Genomic DNA, 22,315 nt, shown 5'->3' with positions numbered 1-22,315 from the left:
AAGACACCGAGAGAACACACAAGAACCACAAGACGACTCAAAGCACGGCAACAAACACAAATCCCTACACTCTCTCCCCCTTTGGCAGCGAGACACCAAAAAGGGCAAAGAGTGACGCTACGACTCCAGGTGATGGGAAGATGAAGATCTCGAACATCACATCTCTGCATCTTCATCGTGGGTCGAAAACTGCTCGGCATCGGAGTCGGTCCAAGGGCAATGCTGATGAATCCATTCCTCCTCTTCAGTGATCTGACCCTCAGAACCACTGGCAAATGTCGCTCCCAACTGACGCATGAGCTCCTTGTGGCGCATCCTGGCATGCTTCTCCGCCACATGAGTCATGTACTGACCATGAGACTCCATGCAGAAAAGCTTCTTCAACTTGTTTTTAAGCTTCTTCGCCCATGAGGGTTCAGCACTAGAGGGGCCAATATCCTCCTCGTGATCATCAGTGGCTGCCCCACCCTCGGTCTCCATGGCAGCAGCAGTAGCAGACGGATCTCCCATGGCAGCAGCAGCAGACGGACCCTCTGTGGCAGCAGCAGCAGACGGGGTGGACCAATTGTCCTTCTTCCTCAGGCGCTTGATCTCATGAGAAACCAAGTCTCCAGTTTCTAGCAACACTCTGGGATAAGTCTGTGCCCAGGCCCTCTCAATGAGCCTCATGATGGATGGGCCATATATAGGGCACTTGCGTTCAGACACGGCAGAGAGAAGTTCAGACCACATGACATGAGAAATATCTAGGCTCTGTCCAGTGCTTGCTTCCTTCTCATGCTGACAGAAAAGGAGCATGTCCACGAGGTAAGAGTGGACCATATCCAGATTCCCGACCTGAGGGAAGAGAGTCTCACGGAAGATGCAATGAAGAATGTCCAGATACGGAGACAGCTCATAGGTCTTCTTCTCAGTTACTGGGTGAACTTTCACAGTGCAGTAGGGCCAAAGGGCTTGCTTGTGGGTGGACGTAGCATTGCGGTGAGGGCGGAAACCGACAGGAGTCTCAAGCCCGTGATCCACCACATCAAGTAACTCCATGAAAGCCTTCCACTTGACGGAAAGCAGCTTGCCATTGGTCATCCATGTCAGAGTCCTGTCGACATCCGTCCCAAGATGGACGGTGGCATAGAATTGAGCCACCAAATCCGCATCGAAATCCTTGTTGAATTGCATGATCCTGAGAATGTTCAGCTGAGTGCACATCTGAAGGGCTTCGCCAAAGTACTCCGGGTCCTTCTCCATAGCATCAGTGTCAATGGAGCGAACATCAACAAAAAGATTCTTCTTGGCCTTGATCACATCAAAGTAGATGGCAAACTGAAAACGGTTCCAGAACGGGCGGTTGACCAAAGTGGGTTCTTGGTCCACCGCATAGGGGTTGCGGCGACGCTTCTCCCAAAACTCCTTGTTGGTCATCTCAGTCACAGTCTTCCCTTTGGCTTGTTGGCGGATCGCTTCGATTGCTGAGGAGGTGGAGGAACACTTGCAGATGCACTTGCTGGAGGCGGTTGGGTGCTCGAGGAACCACCGGCTGGCTCTGAGGTGCGGTAGCGTTTTGATGTAGCACGCCCGGGGTTGATACGGCGACCTTGCTGCTCGGAATGGTCATCACCTGGAGCCAAACACAAGAACACGCAAAACAACCAGAAAGAACGAGCATAAGCCAACAAACTCAACAAAAATGATCAAGGTAAGGCAGGAAAATGATGGAATTTGGCATGCAGCGGTAGTACCGTGACATGCCCGCGGTAGTACCGCCCCAAGAGAGCGGTAGTACCGCTCGAGGTCAAGCGGTAGTACCGCTCCAATGAGAGCGGTAGTACTGCTCGAGGCGGAGAAACAGCAGTTTCCTACAGCACGAGGCGGTGAAACAGCGGTTTCCTACTACCGTGGTCAGATCCGGCACTACCGGCCTACCAAATTCAAAAATATTCCTACCAAACTCTAATCGAGATAGTCTAGTTGCCTTCTCCAACCAACTCAAGCCTAGATTTGGCCAAAAATCTAGAGATGCAACCACCATTGCCCCTAAGAAACAAGATCTGAAAACGAGACAAAAGGAAAGAAGGAACGGGGGCAATACCGGCATCCATGGCAAGAGAACGGGGTGGGGATCGACTCCACCAAAGGAAATGGAGAGGGACGCCCCGGAGACGGAGATCCGCCGGAGCCCTCCCGCGGCGAGTGGAGGCTGGAGAGAGGAAGAGGAAAGAGGGGGCGAAGTGAATGGGTATGGGGGAGAAGAAACCTCCCCCTGCCCCGACTTAACCCCCTGGTCCCGTCCCTCAGCGGTAGTACCGCTGGGGGCGGTAGTACCGCTCATGAGCGGTAGTACCGCGCACCACCAGCGGTAGTACCGCCCAGCACGCCATGACAACCAAACCAACACGGCTTTTGCTCGAAGGAACGACAAAAACGGCAAGAAAAAAGAGCACGACAGCAAAACGACCAAGACACACCTCTTCAAAAGAGGGCGGTGGCCGAGGCCACCTATGTTTGAGTCAAAAGGTATGGCGCCGCGAAGATTTTAACCTTGGGCCCATGACCAAAACTCGTCTTTGAAGCACAAGTACCATCAACAATGGCTAAAGTGAAAGACTTGATCAATTTATGCATAATGGGGGGAGGGAGAGTTCATTGAGAGAACAACACTCCCCCTATGTCCATGCCTACACCTAAACTAGACAACAAATTGAGCGTGGTGGGGTGTGCAAGGGTTCAAGCCACATTGCTCGAATCAATGATATTTAGCTCATGCCTTAACTCGCGAAATCTTGCTTCATCCAAGGGCTTCGTGAAAATATCTGCAAGGTTGTCATGAGTGTTGACATAGTTGAGCTCGATCTCTCCTCGCCTAATGTGATCCCGGATGAAGTGATACCGAATCTCAATATGCTTCGTCTTGAAGTGTTGCACCGGGTTGAGAGAGATCTTGATGGCACTTTCATTGTCACACCAAAGAGGCACTTTGTCACAAGTGACACCGTAATCCTTTAAAGTTTGCCTCATCCATAGGAGTTGTGCACAACAACTACCGGCGGCAACATACTCCGCCTCAGTGGACGAGAGAGACACACAACTTTGCTTTTTGGAAGACCAACTTACCAAAGAGCAACCAAGGAATTGGCACCCTCCGGAAGTGGACTTCCTATCCACTTTGTCTCCCGCCCAATCGGAATCCGAGTACCCTACAAGCTTGAAGTTTGATCCTCTTGGGTACCATAAGCCAAAGTTTGGGGTATGAGCCAAATATCGAAAGATTCGTTTGACCGCCACATAGTGACTTTCCTTAGGTGCGGCTTGAAACCGTGCACAAATTCCCACACTCAACATGATGTCCGGTCTAGATGCACAAAGGTAAAGCAAGGATCCAATCATGGAACGATATACCTTTTGATCCACCACTTTACCATTGGGATCTAAGTCAAGTTGGCACTTGGTGGGCATTGGAGTGGAGGCCGGCTTGACGTCACTTAGCTTGAATCTCTTGAGCATGTCTTGAGTGTATTTGGATTGATTGATGAAGGTTCCTTCTCTTCTTTGCTTCACTTCGAACCCTAGAAAGAACTTCAACTCTCCCATGGAGGACATCTCGAACTTTGAGGTCATGAGAGCGGCAAATTCCTCATTGAAAGCTTTGTTAGGAGAACCAAAGATAATATCATCAACATATAATTGGCACACAAACAACTCCCCTTTGACCTTCTTAGTAAAAAGAGTGGGGTCGATTAGCCCAACTTCAAAACCACGGTCTTGTAACAACTCGGTAAGGTGGTCATACCACGCACGTGGGGCTTGTTTAAGGCCATAGAGTGCCTTATCGAGTTGATACACATGATCGGGAAAGTAGGGATCCTCGAACCCGGGGGGTTGCTTGACGTAAACCAATTCATTAATAGGACCATTAAGAAAAGCACTCTTCACATCCATTTGTTGTAACTTAAAGTTATGATGAGAAGCATATGCAATCAACATGCGAATGGATTCAAGACGAGCAACGGGAGCAAAGGTTTCACCGTAGTCGATACCCTCGACTTGGGAGTAGCCTTGTGCTACCAAACGAGCCTTGTTGCGAATGATAATCCCATGGGCATCTTGCTTGTTCTTAAATATCCACTTGGTTCCTATGACATTGTGATTCCCAGTCGGTCTTGGCACCAATCTCCACACTTTGTTGCGCTCGAAGTTGTTGAGTTCTTCATGCATGGCATTGAGCCAATCCGGATCTTCTAGCGCTTCATAGACCTTGTGGGGTTCCACACAAGAGACAAACGCGTGATGCTCACAATAATTTGCTAATTGTCTACGAGTGCTTACCCCCTTTCTTAAGCTTCCAAGCACATTCGTCATGAGATGATCCTTGGTGGAGAGCTTGGAAGCAACCTTGGCGGCACGACGCTCTAATTCCTCCTCGGGGGTGAGACGAGGAGTGGTCACTTGATCATCTTGAGCGTCGTCTTGGGCTTGTTCTTGTTCTTGAACTTGCTCGGAGGAGAGAACTTGACCTTGGGCATCACTTGATGTGTCAACACCGTCTTGAGCGTGATCTTGCCCTTGGTCATGTTCTTGAGGATGAGGGCCTTCATGTTGTTCTTCGGAAGCGTGTGGGCCTTGGGTTGGTGATGGCTCCACTTGAGTGGAGCTTTGTCCTTCTCCTTCGGCCACAAGGGGTTCCTCAATGGGTAGGATAAAGCCAACACCCATTCTTCTTATGGCTTGGGGAGGAATTTCATCACCTACATCACAAGTGCCACTTTGCTCCACTTGGGAGCCGTTATTCTCATCAAACTCCACGTTACACGTCTCCTCAATAAGTCCCGTGGATTTATTGAGGACACGGTAAGCATGAGAGTTTGTAGCATAGCCAACAAATATGCCCTCATAAGCTCTAGCCTCAAATTTAGACAACCGAACACCTTTCTTGAGAATGAAACACTTACACCCGAATACCCGGAAGTACTTGAGATTGGGCTTGTTACCGGTGAGTATCTCATATGGAGTCTTGTTCAAGCCCTTGCGGAGGTAGAGCCGATTGGATGCATGACACGCGGTGTTGATGGCTTCGGCCCAAAAGTTGTACGGAGACTTGAACTCCGCCATCATGGTCCTTGCCGCATCCATCAACGTCCGGTTCTTCCTCTCCGCAACACCGTTTTGTTGAGGGGTGTAGGGTGCGGAATATTGATGCTTGATTCCCTCATCACTAAGAAATTCATCCAAGGTGTAGTTCTTGAACTCGGTGCCGTTGTCACTTCTTATTGTCAAGATCTTTGCATTGTGTTGACGTTGTGCTTCATTTGCAAAGTCAATGACGGTTTGTTGGGTCTCGCTCTTCCTCTTGAAGAAATACACCCAGGTGTACCTTGAGTAGTCATCCACAATCACCAAGCAATACTTCCTACCTCCAAGACTATCGAAGGATGGAGGCCCAAAGAGATCCATGTGAAGGAGCTCCAAAGGCCTCTTCGAATAAATGATAGTCGTGGGAGGGTGAGCCTTCTCATGTAGCTTTCCTTCGATACAGGCACTGCAAGCACGATCTTTAGCAAAACTAACATTCGTTAGTCCACGGACATGGTCCCCCTTGAGGAGACTTTGCAAAGATCTCATATTGACATGGGCTAAACGGCGATGCCAAAGCCATCCCACATCAACTTTAGCCATTAGGCATGTCGCGGTCTTAGTGGGTCGCTCCGAAAAGTTAATCACATATAGACCGTTCTCGACATGCCCAACAAAGGCTACTTTAAGAGTCTTGCTCCACAAGAGGGCCACGGTATCGATATCAAAGAAAGTGGCAAAGCCCATGATTGCAAGTTGACGAACGGAAAGTAAATTGTATGCAAGGGACTCAACAAGCATGACCTTCTCGATCGTGAGATCATGAGAGATGACCACCTTGCCAAGTCCCAATACCTTAGAAGATGAGGCGTCACCCCACTCGACATTGGTGGGCATAGATGGAACCTTGTGCACGTCCACCACCAAGTCCTTGCTTCCGGTCATATGATTTGTAGCTCCGCTATCGAGCAACCATGATCCACCACCGGAAGCAAACACCTACAAGAGATCAATGCTTGGTTTTAGGTACCCATTTTGTAATGGGTCCTTTGATGTTAGTAACAAGGGTCTTTGGAACCCAAATAGACCATTCAATGTACTCATGAAGAGAACCAACAAATTTGGCATAAACATGCCCATCACTAGCACGGCATAACACATAAGAAGGATTAAAATCGCCGGCTTTGTTGGGAGGGGTGACATTGCCCTTCTTGACATTGTTCTTCTTCTTCTCCTCGGAGGCACTCTCTCCCTCCTTCACAAAGGTTTGCATGAGAGGAGGAGGTCGTTTGGTCTTGTCATTCTTCTTCTTGTTCTTGGAGTCGGGCACGTACCCAACCCCTTCCTTGGCCACAACCCCCTTTTGGTTGATCAAGAGATCGTTGAGGTTCTTCTTGCCTTGTATGCAAGTTGCAAGACCTCTCTCAAGTTGTCCCTTTAGCTTAGCGTTCTCCTCAACGAGATGCACATGCTCACAACACGGGTTAGTAGCATTTGCATTATCAATTAACATCATACGAGGGAAAGTGGCTTTTTCCTTGGTTAGCTTTACTTGAAGTTGATCATGAGACTCTTTGAGGCTAGCATGAGCACCCTTCAAGACCTTGTGAGCCTTGTCAAGTAGATCAAACTCCTCTTTGAGTCTAGCAAGATCAACCTCAAGTTCGGCCTTCTCGGAGTTTAGCACATGAGAAACTATGAGGACATGATCATAATCTTTCTTTAACTTAGCATGATCAACGTTGTGTGACTCCTCAAGAGCCAAACGTAGACCACGCTCTTCCTCAAGAGCATTGGAAAGATCCGAAATCTCATCGGCATAGTCACGACTATGCCCTTCCATCTTAGTGATGGTGTCTTCGTGAGCCTCGATCATGTCATTGGCTTCACCAAGTTGTTCCAAGAGAGCAACAAAGTGCTTCTTGGATTTTCCCTTGAGTTTGCCCATAAAGGCCTCAAACTCGTTAGCCTCCACATTAGCTCCCTCAAGTTCATTAATGCTATCCGTCGGAGAAGGATGATTAATGATGGTAGTTTTGATGTTGGGGGTTACCTTGTTGGTGGCTTTAGCCATGAGGCACTTGGCGGTGATGCTCTCATTGGGTGAGTCAAAGAGAGACACCCGTGACGTCGTCGCAGTGGCAACGGAGGCCATGGCAACCGACTCATCATCTTCATCATCGTCATCATCCTCATTGTACTCTTCTTGCACAACCAATGCCTTGGGAGGAGTCTTCTTGGTGAAGTTGTTCTTGTTGGGGAACGACTTGGCCTTGTCCTTTCGGATGAGCTTGCCACCATTGTCTTCCCTCTTCTCATACGGGCATTCCGCAACAAAATGACTCACGTTGCCGCAATTGTAGCAAGTCCTTACACGTTGCTTGCCCCTCGTGCCACTCGAGTTGTTTTTGCTAAAGTTTGGCCTCGAGTTTTTCTTGCTCCAAAATTGCCTTGAAGCAAGTGCCATGTGTTCATGATATGCATACTTCGTATCTTCGGGGTTGCTCTCCTCTTCTTCCTCTTCTTCTTCTTCCACGGTGAGCTTGGCCTTCAATGCAAGGTTAGGCTTCTTTGCCCGTTGAGAACGGAGCACCGCATTGTCGGCGGTCTTGTCCAAAATGTTCATGGCCACAAACTCATCCAACACTTCGCTTGAGGTCAAAGTGTGGAAGTCCGGTCTTTGACGAATGACGGAGGACATGGCCTTGTGATAGGGCATCATTGCCTTGAGGAATTTGCGCTTGATCCAATTGTCATCCGTGTCCTTGCTCCCGTGATCTCGTAGTGAGACCGCGAGTTTGGTTACTCTCCGATAAAGCTCACGAGGTTCTTCATCTTCTTTCATTGCAAACTCATCGGCCTCATCTTGTACCACTTCATAGTTGGAGCGTTGAATGCTTGCGCTTCCCCGGTAGAGAGAGACAACACAATGCCATGCATCTTTGGCCAAGGCGAAGGGACGAAGATGAGGTAGGTCTTCGGGTGGAATTGCATCTTGAATGATGAAGAGAGCATTCTCATTGAATTGATTGTCCGCGGCTTCTCGAGGAGTGAAGTTGCTTGGATCATGTGGATAGAAACCTTCTTCAATGATTCTCCAAAGGTTAGTGTTCACATGATTTAAATGACGTTTAAAGCGGTAAACCCAAGAATCAAAATCCTCATTTTTCACAATCTTAGGGGGAGGACCGGCATGATTCAAATGAGTGGAAGGAACCGGTCCACCATAAACAAGTGGTGGTTCCACATGGGCAAAGATGTCGGTGCCATTCTTACCACTAGAAGAAGGAGCCTTTTCACTACTAGCTTCCCCCTTGTCGGGGATAGCATCCGTCACCTTGTTGGCGGGGTCACCCACTTTCAACGGTGCGGTGGATAGTTTAAGCCCCTCAAGAAATTTAGTAAACATGCTTTCAACTTCGGTCGTCATGGAGGTTTTCAATGTCTCCAAGGCCACATTGAACTCCTCACGAGAGACCGAGGTTCCCCCATCGCCCGTAGACGAGATCGGATTCACACCGGAGTGTTCCTCCACACCGTCTACGGTATCAACCATACTCTTTGGACGGTAAAGTCCTTAATAAAGAGACGAGGCTCTGATACCAATTGAAAGGATCGATATGGTTGACTAGAGGGGGGGTGAATAGGCAACTACCAATTTTTACTTTTCTTTACCAAATTAAACTTTGCATCAAAGTAGGTTGTCTAGATGTGCAACTAGGTGAGCAACCTATATGATGCAATAACAACAAGCATACAAGCAAGCAAGGGAAGAAACACTAAAGAGCTTGCACAAGTAAAGGTAAGAGATAACCAAGAGTGGATCCGGTGAAGACGAGGATGTGTTACCGAAGTTCCTTCCTTTTGAGGGGAAGTACGTCTCCGTTAGAGCGGTGTGGAGGCACAATGCTCCCCAAGAAGCCACTAGGGCCACCGTATTCTCCTCACGCCCTCACACAATGCGAGATGCCGTGATTCCACTATTGGTGCCCTTGAAGGCGGCGACCGAACCTTTACAAACAAGGTTGGGGCAATCTCCACAACTTAATCGGAGGCTCCCAACAAGACCACGAAGCTTCACCACAATGGACTATGGCTCCGTGGTGACCTCAACCGTCTAGGGTGCTCAAACACCCAAGAGTAACAAGATCCGCTAGGGATGAGTGGGGGAATCAAAAATCCCTTGGTGGAAGTGTAGATCGGGGCCTTCTCAACCACTCCCGAGCAAATCAACAAGTTTGATTGGCTAGAGAGATAGATCGGGCAAAAATGGAGCTTGGAGCATTTAATGGAGCTTGAGCAATAAATGGAGCTTGGGGGAAGAAGAGGTAGGTCAAAGAGAAGAAGGGGACTCCCTTTTATAGTGGGGGCAATAATCCAGCCGTTGCCCCCCACCAACCAGCCCCGCACAGGGCGGTACTACCGCTGAGAGGGGGCGGTACTACCGCCAGGACAGCGGTACTGCCGCGCCAGCCAGCCGCACTGCCGCGCAAAGGAGACTAGTAGGAAAGGACCCAACCGCGGTACTACCGCGGTGGTAGGGGCGGTACTACCGCTCCAAGAACGGTACTACCGCCTCTACAACCACGACTAGTGCCGCAAAACCCGACACGAGAAAAAGACCTCTCGAATTGAGGCGGTAGGAGCCAGACTGCCCAGCGGTACTACGACAGCGGGGTCACGGGCGGTACTACCGCTGTGGAGCGGTACTGCCGCTTGTGACCTTTCGGCCGTACTACCGCTGGCAGTGCGGTACTACCGTTGGGGCGCATAAGAGAGAGAGAGAATCTCTCCAAAGATGCTGAGGACGAGGCGGAGGTGCTAGGCACCCCAGCGGTACTACTGCTATGGAGCCACGGGCGGTACTACCGCTGTGGAGGGTACTGCCGCTTGTGGCTCCTCAGCGGTACTACCGCTGGGTTGCGTGGTACTACCGCTTGGACCCAGACAGGACAAGGAAGAGAGGAGAGAACTCTACAATGGAATGGAAAAGCTCGGAGGGTGAGAAGCTGATGTGTACGTGATGATTCCACCCATGCAATACCCCAGCGGACCCCCTCTTGATAGTATGGTGCCCTCTACGCAACTAGTCGACCGAGAAAGAAACGAAAGAGCTACAGCGTCTTGAAATACACTCCGAGGGGAAGAAAGCGTATCATGCCAGGGGAGAATCTATGAATTATTCAAAGCACAAGATTAGTCCGCAAACATGTTGTCATCAATCACCAAAACTACCTTGAGAGAGATATGCCGTAACACCTCTTCCCATGGCAAGATAAATCATTCTAGTTGGCCAAACCAAACCAATAAATCGGAGAAGAAATAAGCTACAGTAATCATGCATAAAAGAGTTTAGAGAAAACTCAAATAATATTCATGGATAGATCTAATCATAAACTCATAATTCATCAGATCCAAACAAACACAACACAAAAAGTCATTACATCAAATAGATCTCAAAGTACACCGAGGAGAACATTGTATTGAAGATCAAAAAGAGAGAAGAAGCCATCTAGTTACTAACTATGGACCCATAGGTCCGTGGTAAACTAGTCACGCATCATTGGAGGGCAGCAAGGATGAGGAAGAGCCCCCTCCGTAATCGAATCCGCCCCCGGCAGAGTGTCGGAAAAGGCCTTCAGATGGGATCTCGTTGTTCTGGAACTTGCGGCGCCAGAAAAAGTATTTCGTGGACTCCTTTGTTGGTTTCACGATTTTAGAGAATTTATAGAGGAGGAGTTAGGACGGAGCCATGTGGGCCCCACAACACACCAGGGCGTGCCCTGGTGGCTTGTGGGCCCATGGTCCATCGTCTGGTCTTATCCTGATGCTTCTCGTGTCTCTTTTGTCCAGAAAAAATCTCCAAAAAGTTTTGTGGCATTTGGACTTCGTTTAGTACTGATATTCTGCGAAACCAAAAACAAACAAAAAACAACAACTAGCACTAGGCACTAAGTTAATAGGTTAGTCCCCAAAAATGATATATAATTACTTGAAAGTACATATAAAATATCCAAGATTAATAATATAATAGCATGGATCAATCAAAAATTATAGATACGTTGAAGACGTATCATATGCATAGGTGGCTAACTATGTTTCTTAATTGTGTTGTATCTCTTGCTTGCTCAAGTTTTTTTTCAACAAAGAGGGAAGAAAGGGGACAAGAGGAAGAAGAAAGGAAGACCATTCACTTTCTTACGTAGTTACAAAAATCTTAAACATGAGTAGATGTGGAAGAACCAGTAGTTGTTTAAAGTTCCTAGGAGGAAGAGTTCGGTTGTTGATTGTGATGATGATGATGATGATGATGCATCAAGTGGCTATGAGGGGAAAAGAGCCCCACTCCCAACTCCATTGCCAAACCGAGAAGGCCCGATGGTAAAAAGAAAGAAAGAAAAGGGAACAAAAGTAAAAGACAATGATCCTAAGTAAGGTTTCAAAGCCATTGTCATTGCGAGAAAGGAGTATGCTAAAGAAAAAAAGGCCTTTTGAGAATGAAAGAAATAGAGGAGAGGGAGATGTTTAGCAGCGCAAGGCGGCATCGTGGAGAAGAGGACTATGTCTGAGGAGCGGAAGCTGGAGCTTGAGCATAGGAAGGCGGAGGCCGACGAGCTCAAGAAGACCGAAGAAAAAGTAGAAAAACATATGTTCATGGACACAAGTGGTCTCGATGCAAAGCAAAACATATGTTGAGCTTTGTCACGATGAATTGTTGGTGAAGAATACCGTGCTCATGAGGAACATGATAGATGTCAGTCTGGATGGCGACAAGGGATGAGGCATGACGGCATGGATGATGGCATCAGAGAATTTATGGGTGGTTTGATGAGCATGATGGGAGGTGGCTTTGGTAACATGACGAGTGTTATGGGAGGTGGCTATGGTAGTATAATGGGTGCTATGGGAGGAGACTTGCGTGGCATGGGTGGCATGTGAGATGGTTTTGGTAACACCATGGGTGCCATGAGAGCCAACTTTGGTGGATTGGGTCGCGTCATCGACGATGCACCGCATGACAGTGAAGAGAAAGAAGTCAATGATCATCATGAGAGGCCAATGTTCATAACGAGACCAATGTTGACAATGTGATGACAATGGAGAAAGTGAAAATTGGTAGGCTATGATACTTTTATGTTTATATGTACTAGCAAATATGCCCGTGCGTTGTAACGGGAGACAAAAAATTATGGCTAACCAAACAAATATGACTCAATATCCTGATATATGAGCGTACTCTATTTTAACATAGTGGTTCACCATGTTGCCATTTTTTTCTCACCCTAGCCGATGATGGCCGCGATCTTCACGTGATCACAATGCACTCGACATGGTAAATCCCAAGGCTATGAGTTTGCGAGTGCATGCCACACTTGTCATTATGTTGCGCAAGGAAACGTTTAAAACTTTAAAAACAAATCTCATTGACCACGAACTACTCCCAATGCCAAGACATATAAAGACTTTTGAAAAACTAATCAAATCCTAGACATAAAATACTTTTGAATCGGTGAACAGTTTTTCGAATCGACAATTTTTTTTGAAATTTTTTATTTTCTCGAAAAAAATCATGAACATTAGTTCTGTTTACAATTTTTTGAATGTATGAACCGGTTTTGTATTCATTAACATTTTTTGACTCAACAAACATTTTTTGAATCGATGTTTTTTTAAATTGGGGAAAATTTTAAAAAAACATTTATTTATTATTATTATTATTATTGTGAACATTTTCTAAAATTTCATGGACATTTGTTTTTTCAGATTCCCGAATATGTTTTGAATACACGATCATTTTTTCAAAATCATGAACTTGATTTTATTTCCTGACCATTTTTTACAATTTGTGATTTTTTTATAATTTTGCGAACAGTTTTGCAAAACCACCAACATTTTTTGAACTGCAAACTTTTTATGATTTTCTAAACATTTTTGAATTCACATATATCTTATGATTTTTTTATCAAACTCGCAACTTTTAGAATATTAAAATCTGGAATTAATTTAAATAAGAAAGAAAACAGAATGAGAAAAGAAAAGACAAAAATGTAAAATGAAAATAAACAGGGGAGTGAAGCCCCACACATGGGCCGGCCCATGAATGCATAGCGTGAGAAAAGAAAGATAAAAAATTGTGGAAGTTGGGGATCAAACCCTGGTCTCCCCGCTAAAAGAGCGATCGGCCAACCACTCTGATACTCGTTGTTCTGTAATCTCTGGTCGTCGCGCCCCTATAAAACAACGAAGGAGGCGTCGATTTTTAGTCCAAAAAATCGAATCGTTTTTCACTTATGGGTGGCATTGATGGGTAATTTTAACCAAGTTGGAGGGTATTTAATGACGGACGACCAGAAGCGATAGCCGCTTTATTAGTAGGTAAAGATAAAGATAAAGATAAATGCATTTGGAGACAACAAATTTTGATACGGCGGCCCTGTTTTAGAGCATCTGTTGAAGCACTAGTGCCCTATTTTAGAACATCTATTGGAGGTGTCGTTTTTCTTTTTTGCCCTAAAAAGCACTTTTTGGTGTTATAAATTTGTATTTTGCTCAAAGCCCATTTTGATGCCCTAAAACAGGGCACGTATTGAAGATGCTATTATAACCTTTTTTTCTATAACTATAACCTTTTTGTTTTTAGAACTTTTTTAGCATGTTTTTGTTTTTAGCACTGGAAACTAGAATAGCGTAAGCAAGCAGTCTACATTCCGGCCCAAAGGGTATTTTTGTTAAAGGCCCATCACAAAGAAGAGGATAATTTTTTTTCGTCAAAAAAAGGAGGAAGACACTCCGCGAGTGACCTAGCTCTCGGCCCATCCCTCTCTATCCCCCGCCGCCGCACCATTGCTCCGCCCCCGCCACCTAAATCTCCGGCGAGCGCCGAAGCTCCAGTGACCGTCCTCCTCACCCTCTCCCGGCCGCCGCTATGAGGCGCTTTCTCACCCATCTCCACCACCACTCCCACCGCCTCCGCCCATCCCCACCCCTCTCTCGTATCCCCACAACCAAGAACAACCTCCCTTTCCTTGTCTCCCGTCGCCTCCTCTCCGACGACGCCTCTCCCCCGGCCGCCGCGCCGTCGCCCCCCCCTCCTGCTCCCTCGGCCGCCACGCCACCGCCTCCCCCTCCGCCGTCCGCCATCGACGTCCCAAACGAAGGTATTTCTCCTCAAACATTTTCGCTCTCTCGACCCAACGGACGCACGAACACTAGCTGCTCGGCCAAATGCTCTGCCACAGAGTCGAAGGACGTGCATTTTTGCCTGTCCACAGTCGAACATCACCATCTTCTCGGAGAGATCGCGCCCACACCTCCTGCTCGACTAAATGCACCACCTATAGTAATGCTGCTGCCGCCCGCATCCCTCACTTCCGAGCCTAATAGCAACATGCGGAAGGATACTGTTGCTAGGTTTTCATCTGTTCGACCAAATGCCGCGCCCAGAAACACTTCGCACTCAAGCGGGAAAAATGTGTGCTCTTCCGGTGCCACGGCATGTGTACCATATTGAATCGTTCTTCTGCATCTGCTCTTGATGATTCCTCTGATTGCAGAGTTGAAGCGGAGGTTGGAAGCTTACTATAAGGTGGAGGATGAGTCGGAGCTATCGCCTGTCGCTATGGCTGTTCTCGAGCGGAATCTTGCAGATGCACACAGTGATACTGATGATGAACTTATCGAGGAGCTGCGCGACAGGCCACTTCCTCAGGTCCATGATCGGGACATTGAGGCTGACTTTGAGGAGTTGTATGAAACTGATGAGGAGCTTACTGACCTGTACAACGCGAGGCAGTATGTTGAGAAAAAGATGAAGGCCAATGAGTATTTTAACATGAATGATACCAAGTGGGATGAGGTGGTCAAGAAAGCAACAGAAAAGGCAACAGAGGAAGGCCAGCTGAGTAACATGAAGGAGTGCGAGGATATCCTCGAGGACATGCTCCACTGGGACAAGCTACTACCCGGTTAGTGGAATCTATATCTCCCTCTTTCTGTAATTGCTATAATGGAAGTACCTTTCGCAAATTCAATTTTTACTTTGCTTGGGTTGAATGTAGTGCCTAGGTCGAACTGGGGCTAAAGATTGGATGAGGCAGATTATATTTTCAATAAAATGGTGAGAAATAGAATTTTGTTTGCCATATTAGTTAGTTCCATGATAGATAGATTTATTTGGCATGGTATTTCAGGTTTGCCAGTTGTGGTGAAATTTCAAAAAACTCAGCGAAGTGATTATTGTTTGTATGTCTTAAAATAAAATTTAATAGGGTTTGAGTTGTTTTCATTTTGGTTCATATGTAACTTAAACTGCTTATGCCACGAAGGACCAAGTAATAGCCGTAGAATTTTTCATTCAGTATGTATGTGACTGTTAGTATTGTAAACCTCTAGAAGAATACGAACCCAAAGGAAGTTAGTGTGACCATGCTTCCTTTTGTCTTTGTTGGGTGATGCATCGCTTTATGGTCTTGTATTGCCATCAAAGAAGATTTGGACAGATTTGTTTTAGGCATGTTCTGTCTATTTTCCTCTCACCTCTTCAAAGATATGTTATGGTCAACCAGCTAGACGGACCTATCATATTTCCACCTTACATATGCAGCAGGGAATATTCCTTGTCTCTCCTTTGTCCTTCTCACTTAACTGATCAGTTCTTGTGAGCTTTTTCAGTCTCTATTATCTTGTATGTGGACGATTTGTTATACACGCCAGTCTTTATTGCAAGTACCTCTTATGGCTGTCATTAGTATATTTGAAGTATCGTAGATACAGGACTTCTGCATCGACTCTTGATTCAGATTTAGAAGTCTATAGCACTGTCATATTATGTTTCATCTGTTTGAGGCCATATCTCTATTGGCACAAGCCCCCTGCAATAGTGAAGCAACATCTCTCCATCTCCAGTAGCAATACAAGATAATTGGATTCCATGAGTCAGATTTCCATAATTAGTTCACTTCTTCAATTTAGTTCATTACTTTGTTTCCATCGCTTAGGCGCACATTTGTATCTTGCATAATGAGAGCCTTCTGTTTGTCCAGCATTCCTGGCCCTTACCCTAGCAAGCATTACCGTGAACAAAATTCAGCCAGTACCATGTCCTTATCGCCTATGTATTCATTTTACTGATACCCTTATGATTTTCCCGCTTGCTATCTAGTTTTATGTGATTGTTTACTGCATAAAATTATATATATGAAATCTTTGTGAGTTTCCTGGACATCTTGGGCACCATATTGGGAGGGTTGTTAGTCTTTATGCGTCGCTGAACATGCATTGTAAGTGGATGCACAACATGCTTGTCTTTGGAGAAATTGTTGGCATGGATGTACAAGTACCCACCAATAGAAGTTTTTTTTTTTGAATGGACCTTTATTCACCAGTTTAGTAGTTAGTACTGAAGAAAAATACTGCTGTTAGCTAATAAGTTGCACATGCAGTGATTATGAATGATATGTTAATACGCTGAACTTATTATTATGGAGTTGGTATTCATTTGGGTTTAGATACTGATCATGTCAACCGAATGTACATCTTTACCTCATTGTGGCCCTTTTTACATGCTATCTGGTTTGCTTTCTATTGGGTGTGTATTTGCAAACAACCTAGCTATTGACTTGCGCATGTTATTACTTAGATATGAAAATCTTTTTTTCATGCATACCTTAGGAGGGTGTTATATCCATATAGACTGTCGGGGTTCTTTTGATATTCCCTGTATTTTTTCCTGTGGTTGATGTATTTTGACTCATTTTGTATATCCTGTTGTATTACATCCAGATGAGATAAAGCAAAAGGTGGAGGCCAAATTTAACGAGTTGGGGGACATGTGTGAGAGGGGGGAGCTTGAACCTGAGCAGGCTTATGAGCTATTTAAAGAATTTGAGGATAAGATGGTCTCAGAGTGCACAGAACTGATGGAAGCAGAACCGCTGACTGTAAATGAATTTTCTGGGGCAGATAATAAGAGCGTCGAGTTGAATGATCCACCTGGTGAGGGACCTGTTCTAAGGTGGGAGTCACGCATTGTCTTTGCCCCTGGTGGTGATGCATGGCATCCCAAAAATAGGAAAGTTAAACTCAGTGTAACTGTCAAGGAACTGGGACTTTCACGGCATGCTTTCCGTCGATTACGTGAGGTTGTTGGAAAGAGGTATAATTCAGGAAAAGATGAGCTCACAATAATCAGTGAAAGGTATGCCAAATGTTCCTGCTTCCATCGTCCATACTAGTATCACTCAGTTTGTTGCATGTAACACTAATATTGCTGAGATTCTTTTTTGCTGTTTGCAGAACTGTACTCTCTGTAGACGCACTTTGACTGTAGTCCTTGCGTCTTAATATAAGTACTTTGACTGTAGTCCTTGCTTCAAATTCAGGGCAGATTATGTATCCAGATAGTAAAATGGAACACCCGTTAGATGAAGGTTGCAACTGTTAATTATGAGATGAAAAAAAGCATGATTAAACAAGTACATATTCTGTTAGTTTGCCAAACGAAAACTCTGATCTGTTCTGAAATGCTATATTTTCTGGTTACCATATTAAGCGCTCTAGTATCTAATATGCAAGTCAGTTAAGTTTGATCTGTATTGTACTTTTGTCTCTGCACTTGGCAGTGAAGTTTGCTGGCAAGTTTCAGCCTTCGTCTGCTTATTATTCAAGGTGCTTGTTAGGTATGCTTAAAGTTTGTGGTTTGGCAAACATAAACTGTATATTGAAACATCGAAGAATGCTAGTAGAAAATTTCAGCATTTCAATGATTGGTTGGATGTGTTTATGGTGAACAACCCAAGTAGGGGTAGCATTTGCCTATTTTTAAATCTATATGCTATATTCGTTCTTTGGCTTATTATACTTGCAGATTTCAGGATGGTATTCCTACAAACATCACTTGGGGCTACTTGTAGATAATAGTTGAATTACTGCTGCAGGTTTGATCATCGAGAAGAGAACAGAAAAGATTGCTTGAGAACACTGTATGCTCTAGTGGAAGATGCGATGAAAGCCGATGTGTTGGCCAATGCTGCTAGAGATGCTTATGTTAAGGGGAGGCTCCAGGCTAACTCTCAGTTCATGGACCGGCTGAAGATGAAGACACAAAAATTAAGGCAAGCTGCATAAGCTGCAGAATGGAGCTTCCGGTTGGAATATTTCATCTCCCTTGTTATCAATTATGGGGACCGTCATGCTCAATATTTGTACGGCTATCAGCAATACATGGATAAGGAGAAAGATGTGTCCTTCTGCACTTCATTTTGCTGCCCTTCTTTGCACTATTTTGTAGGTTTACTGTATATTTTGCTCCTTCCGAAGGAAACTATATTTTATATTCCGAACATACCATGCCCGTGCAAACCACTTTGCACAAGCGATTAGTGAAGAAACTATTAATTGTTCCTGAATAAGAAAGCTACGCCTCGCTGATTCTAGTAAATTCTTCTTCAGCTTTGTTATGTGGCAAACCGTTATATCTTCTTGTCCTTGGTAGTGGTGGGATGATGACAATCTGTTTTGGCAAGGAAGCAGAAATTTGTTCGTGTCTCGGTAAATGATGAGAAATGACATTGTGCTGTGACAATTCTTTGCTTGTAAAAAAGGACGCATGTGTCTTCGTGAGTTTGCACAAGGAATAACCAGTTTTGGCTCCAGAGCTCGTTAGCTCCCTTTTAACTGGGAGAATATCATACGGAAACCAATATTCAATAAAAACTTCATGAAAACCATATTTTGAAGTTCTGAAAAAAATAGGGGATGTTAAGAGGGTGATGTCTTATTGCCACGCAAAATTTCAAGTTGAAACACACTACAAGATATGAGCTACGAAAAAGACAAATTCAGCCTTGAATAGTGACATTACTGTTCGGGACTATTCTATGCTGATTTTGTCTTTTTCATATCTCACATCTCGTAATGTGTTTCAACTTGAAATTTTGTGTGGCAATAAAACATCATCCTCTTAACTTCCTGAATTTTTTTCTAGTTTTTTTGAAACATCAAAACATTTACTTCTCGTGGGTTTCACCGGTTTTCACTTAATGTTGGTTTCCGTATGATATTCTCCTTAACTGGACCGCCCAGATTCCTTGGGATCGCATGATTCTTGTAGGATCAAAATTATGGAGGATTGGGGGGGGGGGGGGGGGGGGGGAGGGGGAATGGAAGATTTTAACAAGTTCCTCGGAAAGATGGGATATATAATAAAATTATAAAAGGTTATCAAGCAGGGGGAGGGGTGGGTGAATGGAAATTTCAACAAATTCTTCAAAAAGACAAAATAATTTGGTAAACTGAAAATAACATGATAGCAATATAACAGTTCACAGAGAACTAAGGGGCATACAACAAAATTGTTAAGTAAACAGAATAACATAAAACATGCTATCACAGAAGCAGAAGACAAATATGCTAAAGTTGCGAGTAAACAAAACAAGCTAAGCAGGAGCAAATACTTCACACAGTACAACAATTAGCAAAAATCTAAGCAGCAGAATAGAATGAAAGTGTTCAACTATCTTCGCAACAATCACAGAGAATGAAGGAAGGAGAAGATTCTTCAAAACAAAACAAACTACAAAAAGTAAAGTAGACCGAGGAATTAGAGCATGTTCCTTGAAGAAGACAATGCCATGTGTTTACCCCAGTTCAAACTGCTGACAAAGTTCTATGTCTGGGTTGGAGAAGCTGATCACACTACTACACAAGTCTTCGCCTTGTTCTACTTGAGCTAAGTCCTTGGAAATTGACCAATCACTCGTGGTACATCTTGCGGTGATCTCCAAGGCGATACAAACTTGCTCTTCGGTAGTTCCACACTTTGGATGCTCCTGGTCGACTTCTAAACGCCTAGAGGATGCACAGTCCTCAAGAGTTGTAACGCCCCGGACACACCTGCCGGTGATCGTTACTAATGGCGGGATCTAGACTGGCCCCATAGATCAATACCAGTCTTTTCTGCGCACTTTGTCCTCACTCATGCGCACCCGGGAGCAACTTCCTGGTTTGTCACCCATCCTGAAATTACTCCAAGCTGAGCACGCTTAACTTTGGAGTTCTATCCAAATGGGCTTCCAAAAAAAAAGAATTCCTTATTGATATGAGTAGTTTATCATCCCTATTAAGCCAGGCTATCACATACACTCCACTTAGAGGAACCGACGTCCTTGTCGGGCCACAGGAACGTTCCCTCTTGGCACATACGTCTGTGCTTCCAATCTGGCACATGTGCCATGCCGTGTGCCACGACGGTTCACAAACGTCATGCACAACATGACCGCGCACCTGTCCGCAAATATCAGTGTAACCGCGAGGGTCGGCTCTGATACCAACTTGTAACACCCCGGACACACCCGCCGGTACATCTTGCGCTACATCTTGCGGTGATCTCTAAACCGATACAAACTTGCTCTTCGGTAGTTCCACACTTTGGATGCTCCTAGTCGACTTCTAAACGCCTAGAGGATGCACAGTCCTCAAGAGTTGTAACGCCCCGGACACACCTGCCGGTGGTCGTTATTAATGGCGGGATCTAGACCGGCCCCACAGATCAATACTAGTCTTTTCTGCACACTTTGTCCTCACTCATGCGCACCCGGGAGCAACTTCCTGGTCGGCCACCCATCCTGAAATTACTCCAAGCTGAGCACGCTTAACTTTGGAGTTCTATCCGAATGGGATTCCGAAAAAGAAGGAATTCCTTATTGATATGAGTAGTTTATCATCCCTATTAAGCCAGGCTATCACATACACCCCCACTCAGAGGAACCGACGTCCTTGTCGGGCCACATGAACGTTCCCTCTTGGCACATATGTCTGTGCTTCCAATCCGGCACATGTGCCATGCCGTGTGCCACGACGGGTCACAAACGTCATGCACAACATGACCGCGCACCTGTCCGCAAAATATCAGTGTAACCGCGAGGGTCGACTCTGATACCAACTTGTAACGCCCCGGACACACCTGCCGGTGGTCGTTACTCATGGCGGATCTAGACTGGCCTCATAGATCAATACTAGTCTTTTCTGCGCACTTTGTCCTCGCTCATGCGCACCCAGTAGCAACTTCCCGGTCGGTCACCCATCCTGAAATTACTTCAAGCTGAGCACACTTAACTTTGGAGTTTTGTCCGAATGGACTTCCAGAGAGAAGAAATTCCTTATTGATATGAGTAGTCTATCATCCATGTTAAGCCAGGCTATCACAAGAGTAACAGGTATTCAGTTAGGTGTCTAAACGCCTAGAGGATGCACCGTCCTCAAGAGTAACAAGTATTCAGTTAGGCTCGTTCAAATTCTTCGATGATACTTAGCCACTTTAGGCATTTTGGCTCTGGGGTTTTTACTCACTTGGGATTTCTCTCAAATTTGTCGGAGGAAGGGTTGCTCATACAACATTTGTCTCAAATTCACTTGGAGGGGCGGGCAGGGAGGCTATTTATAGCCGGTGAGCAAACACACGTGGGTGATATGAGCATTGGAGGCGCACTCCCAACATGCACGCGACATGTGGTAAACAGTCAAAGCTAAAACTTTGACCAAATGGACAAACTTAGTCGGCAAGTTTTCTAACTTCTAAGCGGGGAATTTTATCAGGGCATCCCCGAAGACTTAACTTTAGCACCGAAGCTAAATAACTTTCTTGAAAGGATATTTCAATGTCTCACTCTTTGAAGAAATAGGCTGGGTTGAGTGCGCACATGCGAAGACTTCAAACTAGCTTTCACTTCGACGCCCTTAATATTACGGTTTACCCTACTACTCAAATGAAGAATAAAGACACTAGTAAACAAAAGTCTACACAATAGCTTACAGTTCTTCAATAGGCATTATGAAGTCCTCAATGTTCTCAAAAACATTTTTAGGGGTCATCACCCACCGGTTAAAACAAAATCCTCAGGGACTTTCACCAGTGTATACTCACATACACATTAGTCCCTTAATGTTTTGACAGTAATCATCCAAAACCCACTAATAGCACTAGATGTACTTATAATCTCCCCCGTTTGGATGATTGATGACAACACAGTTAAAACTTCAGTGATGAGTAATTAAAGTGGTGATGATTTTGGATTCTACGATATAGAAATAGCTCCCCCTGAAGCTGTGCATATACAAGAATTTGCGTTTGAATGCAAATGCACATGGCAAGATGAACTGTGAAGAGCTCCCCCTATATGTTGGAATTCTTGGGCATTTATTGTGTAAAAGATATAACATGGATAATAAAAACAATGCATGAAGCAATGATCTA

General features: G+C 45.2%; 1 protein-coding gene across 1 annotated transcript; it reads left to right on the top strand.

Annotated features, from left to right (window-relative positions):
• Positions 1–13,858: 13,858 nt before the first annotated feature.
• On the top strand, positions 13,859–18,536 carry LOC123062131 (uncharacterized). Its single transcript, XM_044485482.1, has 4 exons — positions 13,859–14,222; positions 14,619–15,029; positions 16,846–17,260; positions 18,000–18,536. The coding sequence occupies exons 1-4, from the start codon at positions 13,991–13,993 to the stop codon at positions 18,187–18,189; spliced, it is 1,248 nt and encodes a 415-aa protein (XP_044341417.1). The 5' UTR covers positions 13,859–13,990; the 3' UTR covers positions 18,190–18,536.
• The last annotated feature ends 3,779 nt before the right edge of the window (positions 18,537–22,315 follow it).

The sequence above is a fragment of the Triticum aestivum genome, chromosome 3A (genome assembly GCF_018294505.1).
Source record: "Triticum aestivum cultivar Chinese Spring chromosome 3A, IWGSC CS RefSeq v2.1, whole genome shotgun sequence".
NCBI classification, from domain to species: domain Eukaryota; kingdom Viridiplantae; phylum Streptophyta; class Magnoliopsida; order Poales; family Poaceae; genus Triticum; species Triticum aestivum.
This window is presented reverse-complemented; position numbering and strand designations above follow the sequence as displayed.

What these genes read in the sequence shown, in the direction of transcription:
- LOC123062131 (XM_044485482.1), top strand. Translation starts at nt 13,991, where the DNA reads ATGAGGCGCTTTCTCACCCATCTCCACCACCACTCCCACCGCCTCCGC. An exon ending in CTGGGACAAGCTACTACCCG is followed by an intron (nt 15,030 to 16,845) that starts GTTAGTGGAATC and finishes TATTACATCCAG; the next exon opens with ATGAGATAAAGCAAAAGGTG. An exon ending in CTCACAATAATCAGTGAAAG is followed by an intron (nt 17,261 to 17,999) that starts GTATGCCAAATG and finishes TTACTGCTGCAG; the next exon opens with GTTTGATCATCGAGAAGAGA.